Source organism: Pundamilia nyererei, unplaced genomic scaffold (assembly GCF_000239375.1).
Source record: "Pundamilia nyererei isolate P.nyererei 1_Seehausen unplaced genomic scaffold, PunNye1.0 scaffold00087, whole genome shotgun sequence".
Lineage (NCBI taxonomy): Eukaryota > Metazoa > Chordata > Actinopteri > Cichliformes > Cichlidae > Pundamilia > Pundamilia nyererei.
Genome location: NW_005187488.1, coordinates 2,407,935 through 2,428,613, shown reverse-complemented (window position 1 = coordinate 2,428,613; position 20,679 = coordinate 2,407,935). Strand labels below are relative to the sequence as shown.

The window sequence follows — 20,679 nt, the reverse complement described above, 5'->3', positions numbered from 1 at the left end:
AGGTAGAGGCCAGGCCTTTGCCCTGACTTTTTTCATCATTGATAGTTAGCTGCTGATCTCAGCTGGGGATCATACAAGGGAAGAATTCCTCAACCTACATGTCACGTTATCTAAGAGGAAGATATGCCGGGAAACTATTTTTGAAGCTTACTCATTTCTCTGGTGGAGTTTATGAAACTAGTAAAGTAGCACCGCAGGGGAATTTTGCTAAGCATGGAGAAAATTTCCTCAGGGACGTAAAGTGCTCTAGCTGTTTTCTGGCTGTCATTGGGAATGTGCATTTTCAGTATCACTTTAAGGTCAGGCTCCTGGAGGAAACAGACCAGTCTGACAAGGATGCTGACAAGGAGATTTCACGTGATGTATCTCAGATTGAGGAGGAGCAGAAGTTGATCAGGTCATTTCTACCAAAAGTCACTGCAAGGAGTTTCTCTTTGGAGTTTGCACGGCCACTTTGTGAGAGATTTATATTGGTGTTCACTACATTTTTGGAGGCATTGCTGAATCTGCAACAAGCAGCTGTAAAGCTATTTAAATAAAGATTTAGTTCAATTTTATCTTTAAAATGAGGACAAAAGCTATGTCTTACTTCCAATTGGACAACAAGGTCTTAAAGGATACCAGTGTTCTGACATGAACAGCAAATCTGAAACCCGCTATAGGTCTCTAGGAATTGATTAACACTGAAATAGAAATAGACGATGCTGAATAGTCCTTTTCTTGCACATATAAACAGTATTTTAAATTTACTTTGATAGAGTTTTACCTGACATGAGATGTTTATGTCCAGGTTTCATTAACAGCAAATGGTGTACTTTTCAGTACCTGAAGATAAAACTGAAGCAAAAGAGACCTGCAAGTAAGCTACAGCTGAAGTTGGCTGCAGTAAAGACCTGGCAGGAGGAAACCAGCATTTAGTGATGTTGACAGCCTGCAAATGATTTCATCCAAATATCAAAAACAATCCTTGTATTTGAAATTATGTTAGTTCCTTCATATTATTTTGAGCCTCTAATGGAGGACAGCATAAAGAATGATGTGAAAATTGCTGTGGACTCTTAATAAAATACTTTTTTTTTCACCCCCTTAAATTAATCATTCAAGTCTGCACTTCAATCACATCTTGGTTGCTTGATTTAAAAGCACTCTGCCAGTGTACAGAAACAAAATTTCACTGTCCATATACTTTTAGACCTAACTGTAGAAGGAGAAGGTCAGCACAGTAAAACGTGATGATGTGGTATATTGCCAAGAAGTCAAGTGAACAGCTGTTCTATCTCATGTCACAATTTTGAGCATGACTTTTGATATTCTGTCATTTCAGTACGGCTTTGGCTCTGGCTGTAAGAATCCAAAGTTTACTTCTTCCAAGAAAACCAACTCTACAGTATCAAGAAACACACTTTTCTGATATATCCTGTAGCTCTGAAAGTAAATCTGATGTTATAGAAATACCATCAAGGTTGTCTGATCATATGTTACAAATTAGGGTATGGAGTTTAAATGAAGTGAGCATTTCAAAGGGCAGAGACATTAATGAAAGATACAGGACAGCTACATTAAGAGCTCTTGTGTTTTCAAAGCTTGAGTCCTTCGATTTTATATAAGTGCAGTACTCGCTGACTAAAGCAGCCGTTTACCTTGGCGAAGTTTATCTTGCAATCATTGCCATTGTGTACCTAATACTTTTCAGAAGCTGTTTGTCTCCAGTCTTTTGCAGAGAAAGGAAGCTGGAACAAAAACACAGACAGACAAAACCCAGACGTAGCTGATATTATTGTTCTCAAGATTTAGGTTGAGACTTGAAGTGCGTTCATTACTGCCACAACTTTTTCGTATACACTTTTAAACACTGAATATCAAGAATCAGATGTTCTGTCATGTCAAAGATGATGAAGTAAAGGCAGAAATATCCACTGTCCTAAATACTTATAGCAAAAAAGGTCAGTCTGCCCGTTACTAAACTCCAACTAACTACTGCCTTCCCCTAAAACACACATCAGTGCTGTGTGGATGTGGAGTGGATGTCCATCACACAGCTCTAACTTCAAACAGGATTATTCAGGACTGGTTACTTGTCCTGATAATTTGAATTTCCTTCTCCAGAAGTGTTTAAGGAATATTTTGTTGGAGTTGTACTTTGAGAAAGGGTCTTTAAGTCATCTTTAAAGTCTCGACTTGCTCTTCGGAGATTAAAACGCTGTCATAAGCAGAATGTTGCCGCGGTAACTACAAAGGTACCTTGATAAAACATGTAGTTTGTAAAGGTGTACAGTATTCTGTCTATGCAACGTCACAACAAGTCCTATTAATACCCATTCTAGCTACTCCACCAATCAAACTTTCTTTTAGCCCACATGCTGTGAGGTGAACAACGGTTTGATTTAAAAGTATCGTCCTCAATGTTTGGTGCACGACTAGATTTAAAGACGGATGGTTTGTATGATCATTAAACAGGACGGATCTGACAGCACGACTCTTGGTACATGACCTCAGCTCTTGCTATTTATCCTCAGAAGACATAATCCTGTCAAATCCTTTTTGCTAGTGGATAAACTTAAAGCCACACTTTGTATGCTTTAAATGGCAACAAGAGGAACCTGCAAACGTGATCTAAGGTTGACCATCCAGATGTCTCGTCACCAATTCCAGTTAGAACAGTCACGTCTATAAAATCATCTGTCTTTGTTTTATGTCAAAAAGGAAAAAAGATATAAAGAAGTGCATAATGGAAACCCTGAGTCCTAATTTCACTCCATATAACTTTAACACGCTGTTGTTTTTGCACTGGAATTCTGGCATCTCTTCACCTGACATACAGAAAAAGGGATTTGATTGGAGCGTCACAATTCCCTGTGCAGTTTCGTGAACCACGTTTAGAGAGCTTTGTATATTTCTTTGGCAAAAACAAAAAATGAGATGATTAATGTTTCCAGTGGTGCCATTCATCTCAGCCCTAATGACAGATGTTTGGTCAGAAAATGTGTGAAAAACACAAATCCATTTGGTGCATCATTGTTGTTTTATTGATTCAACGCACATTAAATGAACACATTTTGTCACCACTGTAGTACATTTTTGATGTCAGATGAGCTTGTTATTGCTGGGGTTTTAATGGAAAATTGCTAGTTTTGTTTGTAATGACCATTACATTAGTTAGGAAGTCACACTGTCATTACAGTAAAAGGCAGCGTTTCATTTCGTTCCATTATTTGCAGCAGAATGCAAATCATGGTGGGATTTGGTACCATAATTCATGCATAAATGGTGCATGTTTTGATCTTTTGATCTGATTTGAATGTTTATCCAATAAACATGATGTGTTTGCTTGCGCTGTTTGTACATATTTGTAGCAACATGACAGTGAATATTTGTACGGATTAAATACTGAATGTTTTAAAGACATTTTATAGCTGCATTTGTTGTTTGCAAAGTCTAATAGAGGAGCATATTATGTGATTTCCGCTTTTTAATTTTCTTTGAACATAATTAAGAATCCCAGACATGTCTAAAAATGTACACGGTATATATTTATTTCCCTTCTCTACATATTATAAAGTGCGTCTCTGAATGAGCGCTCTGTGATGTCAAAAGGGACAAGAACCAGTCTTCATTCGTGGCTTAGAGACTCAGCCTTTTAAATACCAAACGACCAGCAGCAGCCTGCCTCTCTTACTCTAACTTTAGCGATGTCTCGGCCACAAGCAAAGCAAGCTATATGTTCTGTTGTTGGCTACAAGGACAAAAACAAGAGTTTCCATACACTTGCAGCATCCGAGGAACTGAAAACCCAGTAGATTTGTTTTAGGATTTAAAGGCAGCGTATCAAATCTACAGGAAAATCATTAGTATTTGTATGTGTGTTTGGCTCAAGTTATTATTAGCTTTGACAGTAAGCCCAGATTTATGTGATAATAAAAGCAGTGACCAGAGGCAAACAGACGAATGTTTAGAGTGATTTAAAACCATTAAAGAACTGGGAGTGATTTACTGTGCTTTCATGTCACTGTTTGAACCTCAGTGCAACCTAAGCTCTGTTTGGTTCTCTCCTATTATCTGTGTTCACTGCACAGCTGTATTTAAATAAATAAATAAAAAACGAAATTAAAAAACTGCTATCTACATTTCCACTTTTTCTGTTCCTGGTGCCAAACAATGTAATGAGTATGAAATTGTGATTGACATGCTGCACATTAACTACATGTTAACCACCAATTAACTTTCAAGCCACTTTTCAAGCTGTCAGTCTGCACTGGAACAATGATGATTTTTAAAGCCATGATGTAAGCTGACAAAATCTCTTCGCACAAAGGGTTAAAGACGGTGGCTGTGTTGTGATTCTGGCTATTTTTACTCTTTAAAGGATCAAACAAGGAGAACATTAGAAGCAATACTGTATCACTGTCTGTGTTAGCTGCCCTTTGATCAAATGCGTCTCCTGCTGCTATTAACTGCTATTTACTGGAGGTGGTTTGCATTTGAAACTATGGAAAGGGGAATGGGACATTTGTAAAAGGGCACAAGAACAAGGGAGTTTCAGAAAAGCTTAAAAGAAGAATGTTTCTTTTTTAGGGAAATAAAATACTCGCATTATCTTGCTAAAAATGGAGAATGAAGCATCATCCTCACTTGTTTAATAATTATTTAATGTAAGATTTTATGTATCATTTAAACCAGAAGCGATCACATCATTCTTCAGTCCAGCATCACCACTCAAACGTTTACAGTCTGGTGTGGCTGCATTTAAACTCCGGTTCTTTTTCCTTTCGACAGCTACACTCAGATGTGGACAAAGGAGATGGCAAGGTGAAGTACGTGCTCTCTGGTGAGGGTGCCACCTCCATCTTCACCATTGATGAGAACACGGGAGACATCCATGCCACAAAGCGGCTTGATCGAGAGGCTCAGGCTTACTACACCCTTCAAGCTCAAGCTGTAGACCGACTCACCAATTTGCCTGTGGAACCCAGATCTGAATTTGTGGTCAAAGTCCAGGACATCAATGACAATGAGCCCAAATTTCCTGATGGACCATACCTGGCAGGAGTACCGGAGATGTCACCCTTAGGTAAGTTACTCTAGTTCTTTTACACATAATCGATTGAAGGTTAATAACCAAAGTGTTAAAAGTGATATAACATTGTAAGTAAGAATTGTAAAGTAAGTTAAAAGTGGTCACCTATTAATGCAGTACACAGTGTTTTTCTTTGTGAACAGTGTGATAGTTTCGGTTCTCCATGAAGACCCACAAGAGCTAATTATCTGTACACCTGTGTGGAGTCTATGAAAAATTCACATCATGTGGAAAAGAAAAAGCTGTATATTGGATGAACTATTATTCGTCCCTGCACTAGCATAACCAAACAAGTCATTTCCCCCCCTCTCCGCACACTCTTCAAGTCTCTCTCTCTTACTCTTGCTTTCTCTTTGACTTGTCCTTGCTCCAACATCTGCCTTTGATAATTTTCCACCTCACTGAATTCGTCTTCATCTCTCCCAGTGTTTAGGTTGTGAGGGGTGGGTGGAGGGGGGGGATTTGGAACGTGTGCAATATTAATTTGAGTCCAGCATGTTCAGTTTGTAAGACTGACTTCATACTAATCATACTGAATATAATTTAACCAGTATGAAGCCCTTCTTGTTCATGGGCTCCACATCAAATGAGATCCAGGTTAAATTACCTTGATTTGGGAATACCTTGGCCACAGCGCACTGGTCTGTTGGCTTCTTTCTCCTTTTCTGCTGTGATCCTGACGAATAAGGTCATGCGTGCCTCGCTGTTCATTTTTTAAAGCTTCAAAAAGCAGGATGATGCACAAAGACTAAGAAACTAAAACCATTTCTCTTAGGCCACTCAGTAAAGCTTGCCTTTATTTTTATATATTCCATAGGTATCATGTAGCACTAATACCAGCAGGTTTTAGCATAAACAAAATTTTAACTTGATGATTGCACAAGAGAAAAAGTCAACTCATCACAAACGGTTATATGTAGAACCTGACAGTCATGATATCATGTTAATTAATCAGTGAAAACATTTTGATTAAAACCAAAAATGAAAAAACTCATCAATCCATCAGCATAAATCTTCTGGGAACCAAGGATCTCTGTACTAATCTGTGTCGCACATTAAGACAATTTTTGCTGATTTGTGACGCATCAGAGAGTAACCACTGCTGATATCACCGATCCTTCTGGGATTTAGGAATGTCCTGATCAGGTTTTATTGAAATGCAACTAATAACTAGTGATGCTAGAAGCACAAGATTTTAAAAGCTAGAAAAAGGCTGCACATACTATCAAGCCCCCTCCCCACTCCCGATCCATTACCTTTTTCTTCTTCAGTACTGACTTTTTTCCAGTCCTGTACATTTACAAGTCGAATAGTAATTGAGAATTGACTCCCTTGAATCCCATGGGAATACCCCAGAATTCCTGTAACCCCCACAGGATATCTGAAAAAAAGTGTGCTTCTTAGAACAGCTGACCAACTACAGTAGTCTGCAGATTAACAGACCACCATTGGTATATCTAAAGCAAGCACAGGTAAAAACATTATACTGCACAATAATACCTCTCCTAAGGACTCAATTGATATTCTATTGATCACATTAGCATTTATTGCAACAGGTATTCCTTTTATCTGTTTAAAAAACACTCCTTGGGGGCGCTATCATATCAGCCCCTGTCTGTAAGCTGTGTGGTCAAGATTTCCTTCAAGGTTTCAGACAGGTCCTGCTCAGGTTCAAAATGCAAGTAAATGCAAATGAGTGGCAACAACATCCTGAGGCCATTCATCTTAGCAGGTGTGTTAGGAATGCAGTAAGAAAAAGTGACCTCCATATATCTAATGTCTAGAGCATGTCTGGTTTATACTGACCTAAAATTTAAAAAAATAAAATAAAATAAAAAACAATAAATAAAATTAATATTTGGGATATTTAGGATTTAGAATATTTTTAGAGCTTGTTTTATTTCAGATATTCACATATTCACATATGCCAAAGCAGACCTCTAGGCTTAGAAATGTTGATGAGTGACTCATGTTTGAAAGCTAACTCGGGCAAACTTAAGGTCTGAATCAGGCTTGAAGGCCATAGGCATTTTTTCCACAAATTGGACTCAGAGTTCATTGCAGCCAGTACCTCCCAGTACCTTCCTGCTGAACATTTCTCTGAAAAACATCTGAATACATTTCTGCCCAGCCATTACTTTTGCAATTCACTGTGGCAACACGGCATGCTTAGCAGCACAGTCACCCTTAACTTCCTCCAGCTTCACCTAGGGGTTCCCAAGGCACTCCAAGGCATGCTGGGAGCTGTGGTCTAATCACAAGTGAGCTGTGAGTGCTGGGATGGAGACAGAAATGAACCTGGGCGTCCGATGACTGAAAAGGTGACCTGAGCTTTTCAGTTGATTAAAAATTACAAACACAAAGTTTGACATGATTTTATGCCTAAAGTGTAAAAAGTCATTTTATGTCAAATTAATTACACAATCTACACAACCTGCTTGAGAATGTGTTGGCCAAAGACTATCAACTTTTTTTCAGTCAGTAAATTAAATGCAAAATTTGTAATAAAACACCATAAACCCATTTTAGTGTCATTGCTACCAAAAGGGTAATATGGAGTGGCGGTTTGTGACCTTTTTTTCCCAGAGAAAATTGAGGAAATTCTGTACATAATTAAAAAGAGTGAGCATCACACACTGGGTAGCGTCACTGAAACGCTGTCAAGGCTGTAAGTAGGAGTGTTATTGTGCAAGCTGTAACTGCAGGCAGGTGGGCGAGAAAGCTCTGGGTTTGAATGCATTGTTTTTTAATATGTAGCGGACATGTTTCAGTTAAAACATGGGGTTAGATGGTTCATTAAATCTGCAATGAATTGTGCTTTTGGCCACTCAGGGGCACTTTTTACACTGATATGATTGGATACTTATACACTGCTATACTGCTTTATGTCTGTTATCAGCTTGTGCTAGCATTTGTGCACAGTCGTTTTTAGAGTGTTTTCTTTTCTTTTTTTCTCTTTTTGGAAGTTCACAGTGTACAAATTATGCAATGAAAACTCTGAGAATGAAGCACAGCAGTGAGCTTGTGGGCCAGATAAGCAAAATAATGAGCTGAAAGAAGCTAAACAGGAACATGGAGCTGTGGGGAGCTCTGGTGATAGCACTTTGTGGATTGATCACTTGGTTCGAGAACCCTTTCCCGTATGCTTTGCTGTATGTGATTGATATGTGGATGGAGATTTTTATAGTTTTTACCTCGAGCAGTACATAGACAGCTGAGCAAACTCATTGCTGGTTAGGATCACCTCAGTGCTTCAAACGTGCTTGTTGCCATGCAAATGTAAATTAGAAAAAAAAAAACAAAGGCTATTTCCAGAGTGTTCAAAGTCAAAATGGAAATTTCAGAAGGCATACAGTGGCACCGGGAGCCGTTCCAAGGGAGGCTCTGCTTTGCTTACAGCACAGGCACAGAGATCTCCGAAGGATTACACAGCTGACTGTCAATGGGGGGTACAGAGCTCAGGCTTAAGGAACCAGAGGATTAGAGTTCGAGGGCTTTGAGTCTCGTGCCCAACCGGTGATAACAGCAACTTACTAGAAGGATGTATTCACACCAGAATCGGTGAACTGCACGTTCCACCCGAGCACTTTATTTACTCTGCCAGTTCCTGTAAAGGTCTTCATCACGAGTTGCGAGAACAACAGGAGAATAATGCTTTGCCTCCCTTTTGTAAATATCTGCTCAAAGCAATTATCAATGCAGTAAAGAACGGGAAAGGGCGAAGCACCTCCTGTCTTCAATAATTCCTTTATAGATGTCTTTAAATCATTAATGGTCACAGCTTTGTACCCTTGATGAATGGGTTCAATTTAGAGGAAATCATGAATTTAATTAATTAAAGTAATTAGAAGCAGTGCTCGTCCATGCACAGTGTGACCCTGTGGCCTGAGGATCTCTCAGGGCTTTTGTCTTAATCATGGCTGGGATGTCAAATAAAAGACAAGAGAGCTTGAGGACAGTTGGAGGTGTGACAATCGTGAGGCCTGGCTCTCTCCCGCTGCACAGCGAAAGGCCAAAGGAGCCGTTTGAGGGCTCATTACAAGCATAGAGAATGTAATGTCACCCCAAGGCCACAGCTCTTGAATTTACTACTCACCAGTCCTATATCCAGCTGTCACAGTTCCTGCCGAATTCACGAGAGCAGAGATCATGGATGGAATAGTCATTTTAATTCTTGAAATGAAAAAGGTACTGCGGTTTAGGGAAAGTTGATTTTTTTTCTTTCTTCTTTTTGTCACTGCAAGTGGAAGTGCTTAATTGCGTGGTAAAAATATTCACTGAAGTACACACGCTTAATCTTTGTTAACTACAATGCAGCATATCTGTCATAACTGTTTTTACAAAGCTCTTAATGTTCACTTTTACTTGACAGTGACAATGTGTAAATTTGACACTATGATAATTATTTAACCAAGAAGTGTATCACATTATTTTTTTTTGTTCTCTCCAGCAACACATATTAGGCAGGCAAAATATTAGAAACACCTCTGAATATAACACAGTCTCGTAAAATATAATAAAACAGTGATGAAAACTGGACACAATGAAAATATGGTGGATATTATGGTAGTACAGCTGTAGAGGGAATGTAGGGAATGTATTTGCTTCCTAACAATGTTAAAACATGCATAGAAATCAGCAGGCACTCGGTAACTTTCTTTTAGTCTTGTAACTCATTTTTGCTTTTGTAGTTGGGAATAAATGTGAACCCAACTCTAATCAATAGTCCCTGCTCATCTGAAACAGTGGGGAGCAGGTGTGAATGTGCATGAATACAATCAACTTAATCAACTGCGGCAGCTTTGAGTACTCATGGAGGCATTGCAGAACGACTGGGCTTTAATGAAACATTTTAATATTGATTCTTCTAATATCCTGTATGTACTTCCACATCGCAGAATTGTTTCTGATGGGGTTTTTTCACCTTTTCGCTTTAAATAAAAGTATATTTATATTCCTAAGACGGTCCTTCATTTGTACTAATGCAAAAGTTCCAACACACGTTTTGGGTCACTGTCAAACCTTTGCATTGTGTGCTTGCAGTCGGAAAGTGGATATTGCACTTGACAGTTGCTTGCAACCTGTACACGCAAGTGTCTGAAGAATATTGGTCTCCGCTCCAGATTAAGCACGCCGCATTTATTTTCATTACTGGCAGATGACAGTTGCTCACCGAGAATACGGAATTGATTAGGAAACTTGTTTTGTACACAGCTGCAGGGGATAAATAACAAGGGTGAAGATCTGATCCATCACGTCGATGAAGATGGACAAATATTGAAAGGACACTGACAGGGGAAATTGAGTAGCAGACGACAGCCTGGTGGAGCTGAAAGAATCTGTTAAAATTTTTGGGGTGTTCATCAGTTTTTTTTCTCTTTCTCTCTGACATCCAGCTCACCCAGATGATATTACCTTTCATGCTGACAATATTGTTAGAACAGGATGTTTGGTGGACTCGCAGGACAAACAAGCTGTGGAAAACATCTGAAAAAAAGAGGAAACTTTAAAAGTGCTCCATGCGAGTCCATATTGAAAGTTAATTTACGGCGGCGTCCACCACACCCTCTGTGAAGTGTTTTTAACTATCATCCTGTAATAAAGATTCAGACGTTGCCTGAGTTCTCTTTCATACAGTCATCCTTTGACCTTGGTGTTTTAAACTACCTGTAATATAACCTGTCATGACTAAGAGGTGATGATATAATCTAGGTGTCCTTCTACAACCAGCCTGGTGATAACTTCTCCAGCTTCACCAAGCTTTTTTTTTTTTTTTTTACTGTTATATTGTTCACATCCAGGGCCAGAGCCTGTTAATTGAGCTTTATGGCCAGAATGGGGGACTCTAATCTTCAATTTCCGTGATCACTTCATTCTGTAAAAGCCTGTAAAATACATCTCATGTTAGAAAGTGAGATTTTTATTAGGATGTTTGCTTCAAAATAAAATATCACCAACTTGTAAGACAGCACTTTCTGTTTGCTACAATACAGGCTTTGCCAGATATGTTCAGCTAGCCATTAAAGTGAAATATTCAAGCATCAACCAGCTATTCATGTGACAAACTGAAAAAAAGCTACACTTGTGGAGAACGGTGTTTTTTCAAGGTTATTTTAACAATTTCTATTCTTGATGATTTCACCACTGCCAAGTGTGAGACTGCTGTAGGCGTCAGCTTTAAGACCAACACTGACGTATAGTCTAACAGCGAAAAATAGCCTGAACCGTAAAGGTTGTTTTTGGTCATTTCACAATTTATTAAATGCCTTTTCCTCTCCATTATCAAATGGATATCAATTTTTCAGCATAAAATGACTTTGCCTGAAAAAAAACAAAAACCTGCACCCATTTAATGAGCCCAGTTGGAACAACAGGGTTCATTTATACCATAATGAATGACCTATTGAAATTGATTGGCACTGATTGTCGCTGATTATGTTTTCTCTGTGAAATCTTCAGACGCTTTTCTGCTTTACCTCCCGAGCCACGGCTGTCAGCTCAAGTCACATCAACCTCGTTCAGTGGGCACATTTAAAGAAAAGTGCACAAGGAGCCGTGTGCGATGTCTTCTCGTTTGCCTTAGAGGAAGTGTGGGAGAGGACAATACTGTACTGCACGCAGAAACAACAGTTGTCAGTTGTCAGCAGAGTTCACAGTTGAGTTTGAAAACAAATGTCCTTCTTGTAGGATGAACGGAAGTTTGGGGATTTGAGGAGGGCGAATTCTGGGCTCTGTTACAAAGTGAGGCTTTATGTCTGGGTGTTTATAACTTTATCTGCAAAACTCCACTGGATAATGTAAGGTTTTTTGTTGGTTTTTTTAGAATCACAGTCAGAAAATGCAACTTTTATAACACGTCGAGTTAAGATTCTCTACCCATATCAAACTTTAGCTACAGTTTTTACACAAAGTGAATGCAATAGGATTCACAACAATAAAAAAATAACAAGAAAACTCGTAAATATTGCACATGACTGTGAATAAATTGTGGGGTTATTGTGCAGGAGCATAATCACATATTGCATATGCATGCTGCAGCATGTAGGCCTAAGCACAGATGTACAAAGTCAGTCAAATTTCCAATGAGAAGTGTAACTTATTTTTTGTATAACTTTTGGCAATTGCTTTGCTCAAACCTGGGGATTTACAGATAAACAAGCATCTGTTACTCAACATTCGAGTCTTAGCCAAACAGGTTCACATAATGCTGATTGAGCCTGTCAGCTACAGGTTAATCTCTCTGTATTTCACTGTATGTCAGAGCTTTAAATCTCAGGCATGAAATTTCTGCGCTGACATAGCGATAGCCACCATGCAACAAGGTCACCTCTCGCATGTGTCCTCTAGGCAGACTGCAAAGTAGTATATTAAGAACAACTTCATGTCCATTATGTCCACAACCGCTCTTGAATGGAGCATAGGAATTTGACATAAATCCTCCAGAAATTGTTGTAAAATTCTTTAATGTACTAGGTGTCATTGAATCCTAATTAGTACCACAGAGAGGTACAGTGCCTTCCAATGACATTGCTGCAGGACGACTTTAAACTCCTTTCTAAAGCAAAAAAAAAAAAAAGTTGCAGTTTTTGGATTGCTGTGGGATGATGTGAATAGTAATTTAGCTTTGTCTTTTTTGATGGGGTGAAGTGCCTCTTTAACATGCACAGATGGGTTGCAGACCCCATTTGGCTGATGAATTAGAACAGATTGAAGTTACCAGGAAAAATGCTGCTAACTGATCTGCACCAGGCACACTGAGAAAAAAAATGGCACTGAAATGATCTCTACAGGCTTGGAGTTACACTTTAATCTTGCTGCAGCATCCCTGCAAATTATGGAAATAATTAAGAGTGTCAGTTGTTTTGCAAGAGCCAGTCAGATCAGGACCCTCTCACCACCATTACCACCAACCCCCCACAACTCCCTTCAAACTGAGTTGGTCACAGGGCTGTTGATATGATGACTGTTTCCACATTTAGCTCTGTTTGTCTTGGCTTCTTGATGTCGTCTTGGAAACTAATGAAGGGCTGTCTGCTCACAGGAACCATGGTAGTGCAAGTGGTAGCCACAGATGCAGATGACCCAACATACGGGAACAGTGCCAGGGTGGTTTACAGCATCGAACATGGACATCCGTATTTCTCAGTGGAGCCAAAGACAGGTAGGAACAGACAAAATCCGTGAATTCATCCTGCTGGTTTGCATTTGTTTTACAGATATTGCTACTGTGCATCATTTAATGAAGCTTTTTCTCTTAATGTATAAAATAATCTGTCAAAGTTGAAACTGTTTCTCTTCTCTCATATTTCTCTAGGCAATGTCATGCACTATGCATCATGTTTTTAAATGCATTTATATCAAAAGTGAGGGAAGAGTTGGTGAGCTGTTTGCCTACACAGCTCAGCCACTGTCAGTCAAATGTGAGCAAACAACAACCACACAAACTTGATAACCAAATGTATTTTTATATTCAACTCCAGTTTTTATTTATTTATCCATGAATAATTCTGTACCAACAATAATACTTCACTCATGTGGCTTTGAACTCCTACAACGCTGTCAGAGTCAAGACTGACAATTTAAAAACCTAATCAGAATTAATGATGTAAAATCAGAGATGTGTTGTCTTTTTTTAGTTAATGCATTCTTCTTCCCTGTCAAAACCTGAATTTGGTGTTCATGTGTGTTATGCTGTAGTGGCTAATGAAGCCTTACCCTCAAGTGAGTTTTTATTTATTTATTGTGTTGTTGTTTTTTGCTTTCTCATTTTTTTGGTTTTCCTTGATGAATGTACTTTTAAAATCTAAATTTAGTTTTCAAAGTCTGTGTTATGTAAAGCACAATGATTCTGTCACGAAATCGGATGCACTTATTTTTGTAATTTTCACAAAACAGTGGCTACTTTGCCCACATGAAACATTCGCTTTTCCAAAGCTTTGTCTCTCTTTAAAGAAAATTTGACTGAAAGCTAATTGATGAGAATCAAGAGCATCAAATGTGTCTTTTGGTGGTGATTTGCTAAGTTTGCTCCTTATAAATTATTGAAAAAAAAACCTTTAAATAAACTTTCAGGACATATTTGTAATTATTAGTAAACAGGGGCAGAGAACATGTATGGAGAGATGGCAGGTAGCAGTTATTGTTATACTTACTTTACTATACTTAAATGTTGAGACACCCTTCATTTTGTTTCATATTTTGCCAGAGAAGTGTTAAATGGGTTTATTGAAGTGCAAATATAAAACAAACAGTATATAAGGCACAAACAGAGTTTATACAACTCTGATGAGCTTCAGCACAGTCTGCACTCTTTTAGTTTACTTGTAGTTTCTTTAGGTAGTTTTTAGGAATAGTGCTCCAGGCTTGTTGAAGGACATTCAGAGCTCTTCTTTTAATGTTGGCTGCCTTTTGTTCAGTTCTCCGTACAGATGATCTCATATTTCTTTAGTAATGTTGACGTCCAGGCTCTGGGGAGACCAGTCCATAACTAATCGTGTTCCATTATCAGTACACGTTCACTGCGCTGATATTGTCATTGCTAGTCTGAAAAATGAAGCTGTTGTCGATTAAATGCTTTCCAGATGGTATTATGTCACAGTAATACAGTATTATATGTAATACCATACCCGATGATACCTTTCTGTATTCATGATTTAATCAGTTTTGGCAAGATCTCCTAACACCACTGGCTGAACTGCAGCCCCAAACCATAAAAGAGCATCTACTATGATGGCTATAGACACTGACTGTTGTACACTCGCTCTCCTGACCTGATCTGTATATATTTGGAAAAAGGTGAACTAAAAAATTGAATTCATAACTCCAAAGACCCGTTACCACTGATTTTCAGTCCAGTTCTTGACAGTCACCTTTCCACTGAGACCATTTCTGATGAGTAAGTAGGTGGATCAATCAAAGGGTCAGATGTATCTCTCAAGTCTTTGCTTCTTTTTGTTCCCAATTTCTAAGGACATGAGATCCAGTTTATACTGTTTATCTGCTGTAAATAGTTTTTTAGGTGTGCCACTTTTTTGGTACTCCACTAGTCCAGTTTCCACAAATTGTTTAATGAGAATTTCACTCCATGCCGAGATATGCCAAGTTTTCAGCTAATAGCTCTTTGGAAATAGCGTGTTGCTGCAAAAATGTTGTTTTTTAGCCCGTCAAGGCATTTTTTTGTAGATTCAACCTGAGAAATGAGAACAAATTATGTGTTTTTGCGACAGGCTTGCTGGTAACAAAGTGCCTAAAGATACAATTTAAAATTGGTTCTTTTCCAAGTTGTCTGTTATGTGAAGCATTAAAACCCCAGAGTATGTTGTATAACGGTGTGTGTTATTTCTCCTGAATTTCACTTTTCATATATATGGAAAGAAAATGAGTGTTGAAGGATATATACACCTGATTTTAGCACCTAGATGCATGTTTGCAAGTTTTGCCACTTGTTATAATAAAAGTAACAGCACTCAAAATAAAAAGAAACCATTTAAAAATTCGGAGAAAATGGATAAAGTAGCTTGAACCATACGATGTGAGATAGTATGGTGACTTGTGGGGCATTTTATCCTGGGAAAGTGCAGCGGCAGCCCTCGCTACATCTTCATCGCTGGCTCATTAGCCACTGCCCTGCCGAGGCTCAGCTACTTCATGCAAAGCACTCTTGCAAGAAAACAGGAAAATATGGGCCATCTAGTAATACAGGCCTCATCCTCTGCTTCAAGAGCAACACATACACACATGCTACAATTTTATGAATGTAGTTCTAATTCATGAACTGCTGAGAGCCACTGCAATGCAGAGATTTCTGTCACTTATTTTTCACACTCGGTCAGACACAGAAATAAGAGGGATGCTCAACAAAACAAACTCCGCTGTGACCTGTAAGGTTCACTGTAAACATTCAATAAACCTAACCACCGGAAGAAAATGGAACGCTCCAGAAAAAACGAATGCATATCGCAAAAAGGAAATAACTTCACACTGTGTTGGCATTATTGATGTGATGTCTTTGGAGGAAAATATGTTGGGTGCATCAAAATTCATCAGCACATTTAGCTGTGAAGCCTGCACAGTATCGCAGAATATCCATGTTGTTTTTCACTTTCTGGAGACCTTCAACTAATGAAGCCTCCTGCTGAAGCTTTCATTAGAGAATATTTTCATGTTACCATGTTTTCGGGTGAACATTTACATGTTTTATACACTCCAAATGAAAAAAGGAAAAAGAAAAAGTCCCTCATTGATACTCTAAGCTCCAGCAGTTTCTCTGGGACTACTCTGAAGCTGCGAATCTTTGATTATAAGTGGATTTTCTCATGTTGCTTAGAAGCTAAAACTTCTGTGAGCTAATTAATCTGTTAAAATGCTGTGATCACCTTCCCTCTAGATGAGTTTTTTTAAGAACTTCTTGAATATATATTTAAGTATTTACTTAGTTCCTTACTGGTGGCATCCATAAATAAATGAATATGCTGTGTGTTTTGAATGCAATAGTTCAAATTTAGTAGTGAGCGGCACAGCTTTCAATTTTAATAGGCACTTTAAAGTAGGTAACACAGTGTAAGTAATCCCTCAGGTATAGTCTCAACATTAAAAATGTTTTGATGAATTGCAACAACCTCATTGTCTCATTCAGTTTCATTGACACGTTGCCAAAAATAAGTTTAGTTATGATTTCTGGCTCAAAGAAGCATGTAAAGCTATAAGAATAAAAATGTAAGTTAAATCAATCTAAAATGAATATTGATTATTGCCAATCTATCCATGTTCTTACAGAATTTAGGGTCACGGGGGAGGGGATGCATGCTTACGTTTACACCTATAGCCGATTTATAATCACCAATTAACCTAACGTACAGGTCTTTGCACTGTAGGAGAAAGTCAGGGTACATGAAGAGAACAAGTGCAAGAAAATGGGACAACATGCAAACTCAGTCAGCTGATAGTTTGAAAATAGAAGCTGCACTAACCACTGGTACACCATACTGGCAGCACTGATTATTGTTTCTTGAATAATCATAAAGCCTACATTAAATATCACCTTCTTTTATATCTGATTTAAGAAGATTGATGTAGCTAATATGTCTTCACAACTCTTTTTTTTAAAGCCAGATGTTACAATAAAACCTTGCCTAGCTAGCTTTGTTAGCATGCTGCATCTTTAAATGATTGTAACATTGAATGGTATGCTAATTTTGGCTAGCAAGAAACTTGAAATAAAACACCCTTACTAGAAACGTTAAACCTGCCTGTGGACCAAGTGATCCTTAACTCTGTAACATTTTAAACCAACAACTGAAACAAATGAATTACATAAATATTGATTAACAACTATTATGCATAAAACCTGTAGCTAATAAATTCCCCAGAAAATCTGTAGCTGTGGTCTCTCGAGCAGAGTAATAGTCCAAGCTTAATTCATAGTGATTTCATATTAATGGTCAATTTAAGTCCAGTATTCATCTGTGACTTACCTCCGTTTTATGTCCTCTAACTCTTGACAAAAATGCCAAGGCTAATGCCAGTGTTGCTCAGCTACTTGCTGACACTGGCTTTCTGTGTGCATTCGTATTGCAGGTTTTTAAAGCTTTTTCACTAAAACATCTGAACTGTGAAGTTGTCTGACTCTGAACTCCAAACTGCTGTTAGGAAAACATAAATAAAGAAGAAAGCTATATTCACAAGTACCTGCCAAGTGATTTTTAGGTTTAAGCATGAAAAGTTGCTTATTTCAGCTTTAAGCATAAAACTTAAAGAACAAAAAGCATAAAGATAAATCCCAGGTTGGTACTCTTTCTGTAGGACAATGGGTGGTTTATTAAGCTGTCAAACAAGCATACACACACATAAGCACATACACCAAAATGTGCAGCCAGATACAGCCCTTGGGCCCCTGCCAGCACCTTGCCTTTCTGCTGCCCATCTCTGTCTGACCACGACTGATTATACTTGGCTCTCTTTTCATTCCCGCAGAAGGTGATTGGATCTCACGGTTATGAGATGCAATATTGGTGTCAGAATGGAATAGCGTGGATGGCCCTCAGAGAGGTGTGACTCCATGTGGGACTGGATGCAGGGAAGCATGAAGACATGTTCTCTTGTTTGACAGGGGTAACCTTAATAACAGCAGAGTGGAAAAAGATGACTTAAAAACTGTAACCTGTGTGTCAAGGGGGAAATCCTGCACTCTTTCATAGCAGCATTGTTGGTGTCTAGAAGTCTCTGTTGGTTTATTACCCTTTCTTGCCCCCCCCCCCCTATCTTCCTCCCTGAAAGAGTGCAAACACACAACTGCAATGGAGAGAAATATTAGGAAGTGCTCAGTTGACTACCTTCATCTTCATCTTCATTTAGCTACCTTTCAAGAAGAACTATCTTGGGGAAATAAAAATTCATGCTGCTAAAAAAATGCTCAGCTAGTTTACTGTAAAAAACAATCCTGCTGTGTCATCAGCTTTCAAAACTCTACAAGCTATTTACCACGTTGTATTTATTGTGTGCATTTGTGGGTTCCCTTTGATTTATCGCTGCATAAATTTCTGCATTTATCTCCTCGATTGCTCTTATCCGTCAAAAAAAATCTGTTTTACATAAAGTGACTTGTCTGACTTCTTGTTCGTAAAGAACTTGTGAAAAGTAGATTGATTTATCATGTACTGCCCTGCAGTAATATTTAAAGCTGGCACAGAACTGATGAAAATTTGACCACTTTGCCTGTGGCTGTTCAACGATCTTTGACAAAGTTCGCAAGAAGACTTGTACACATCAATGACTCTTGAATGAGACTTCGTAAGGCCTATGCCAATTAAAGTGAGAGCACACAAGTGATGTTCAGACAGTGTGCCTGCCCCATAAAGCCCTCATTATTCCCATATCATGTTTATTTTCCCCTTTTTTAAATCTAAGCTCAGTGTCCAGATCCCATACTTTCACAGCCTTGACTGATGATTTTCTTTAAGGTAAGTGGATTCTTTAAAACACAAGGTTGATATTTCAGAAGCCTTACTGGGTTATACAAACCTGTGGACTGTGATCCTCTACAGTTGACTCTGATGTTAACCAGAGATAAGTCCATATTTAAAGCTCACTAACAACATATTTAACATATAAGGACTCCAGAATGGGATTCCTGTGGAGCTGAAGCTAGAACTAGCACGAGAAACAATTATAGCAACATGTTGACCTATTTTTTGCTTACAACATCATTAGTTTTATCACCACGTATCATAGACATAAGCACACGATGGTGTTTAACACTTGGTGGGTCCCTAGCTCCCTCTGAACATCAATATTTTAGAGTTCTGAGGGATCCCAAGGTATTAGGTAGAGTAAAAAAGTAGCATTAGTTGAAGTTAATTTAAAAATTCATGAAAAATTGGAATAACAGAATAAACTACCTGTGAGAAAAAGTATTCCCTTATAGTCTGTAGGTACCCCAGTCAGTAGAATTAAGGTTATGTAAATCTGCATACTTTATTGAGAAGCCAGCACCACAGTGAATAAAAGCAGTGTGAATAAAAGAGGAGCCTAGGAGCAGGTCATCTAGGAATGACAAGGTTAGTGGTTTGATCCCTGGTTGCTTCAGTCTGCACCCCAGAGTACCCTTGAGCAAGACCGTGATTTCGGTGCATTTATCTCAGTGGACAGAACAGTATCAAAAAGTGCTTGCATGAGTGTGTGTGAATGGTTGAATGAAACATGTTTTATAAAGTGCTTTGAGTGCTCAAGTAGGGTAGAAAAGCACTGTATAAGAACCAGTCCGTTTCCCATTCATTTTTTACACTTGCCAATCACTTTAGGTACACTTTGACGGAAGGGTGTGTTAGACCCCTTTTTGCCTTCAGAACTCCCTTAATGCTTCATGTTATTGACATCTAGTGACCGTGGAGGCCATCTGAATACTGTGAAATCACTGTCATGTTTGGGAAAACCAGTTTGAGATGATTTGAGCTTTGTCTCATGGTGTGCTCCTCTACTGGAAGCAGTAGGATAGCACACAAGGTGAGTACGCTTGGGTCTTAAAGAGATTGACATGGTCAGCAATTATACAGAGGTAGGCTACGACATTCAAAAAATACACACTAAGGTGTGTGCCCAGAAAATATCCCACAGTTAGATATCCACCACTGCAAATGCAATGAAAAGCAAGATGAAGCCATGTTTTGAATCCACGTGTTATTTACAGCAAATTTTGATCCCACAATGTTGGTGAGCTTGTGCAAATTGTACCCTCAGTTTCATGTCATTATGTTACAAGTGTGGCACCTGGTGTGGTCTTCTGCTGCTGAAGCCAGTCGGCTGAGAAGCTTAATGTTTTGTGCATTCAGAGATGCTCTTCTGCATATTTTAGTTTGAAGAAGTGGTCAAGGCGATAGAGCGTTTGTAACTGTGGCCCCCAGACTCTGGAACTCCCTTCCTTTGAGCCTGAGATCTGTGGACTCAGTGGTTTCATTTAAAAAACAGCTAAAAACCATCTTTTTAAACTTGCTTTTGTTTGATTTCTGTTTTTATGTTTTAGCTTTTCTGTGAAGCACTTTGTGATTTTTGTCTTGAAAGGTGCTATACAAATAAAATTTCACTTACTTACTTTTATTTGAGTTATTGTT

At 38.5% G+C, this 20,679-nt stretch overlaps 1 protein-coding gene across 1 annotated transcript in view; it reads left to right on the top strand.

Annotated features, from left to right (window-relative positions):
- LOC102216149 (cadherin-7) overlaps positions 1 to 20,679 on the top strand; it is a 110,632-nt gene that overhangs the window by 38,295 nt on the left and 51,658 nt on the right. Inside the window, exons 3-4 of the mRNA XM_005738910.1 lie at positions 4,774 to 5,068; positions 13,116 to 13,235. Of these exons, the coding sequence (XP_005738967.1) occupies positions 4,774 to 5,068; positions 13,116 to 13,235 (415 nt within the window). The remainder of the gene's footprint in view (positions 1 to 4,773; positions 5,069 to 13,115; positions 13,236 to 20,679) is intronic.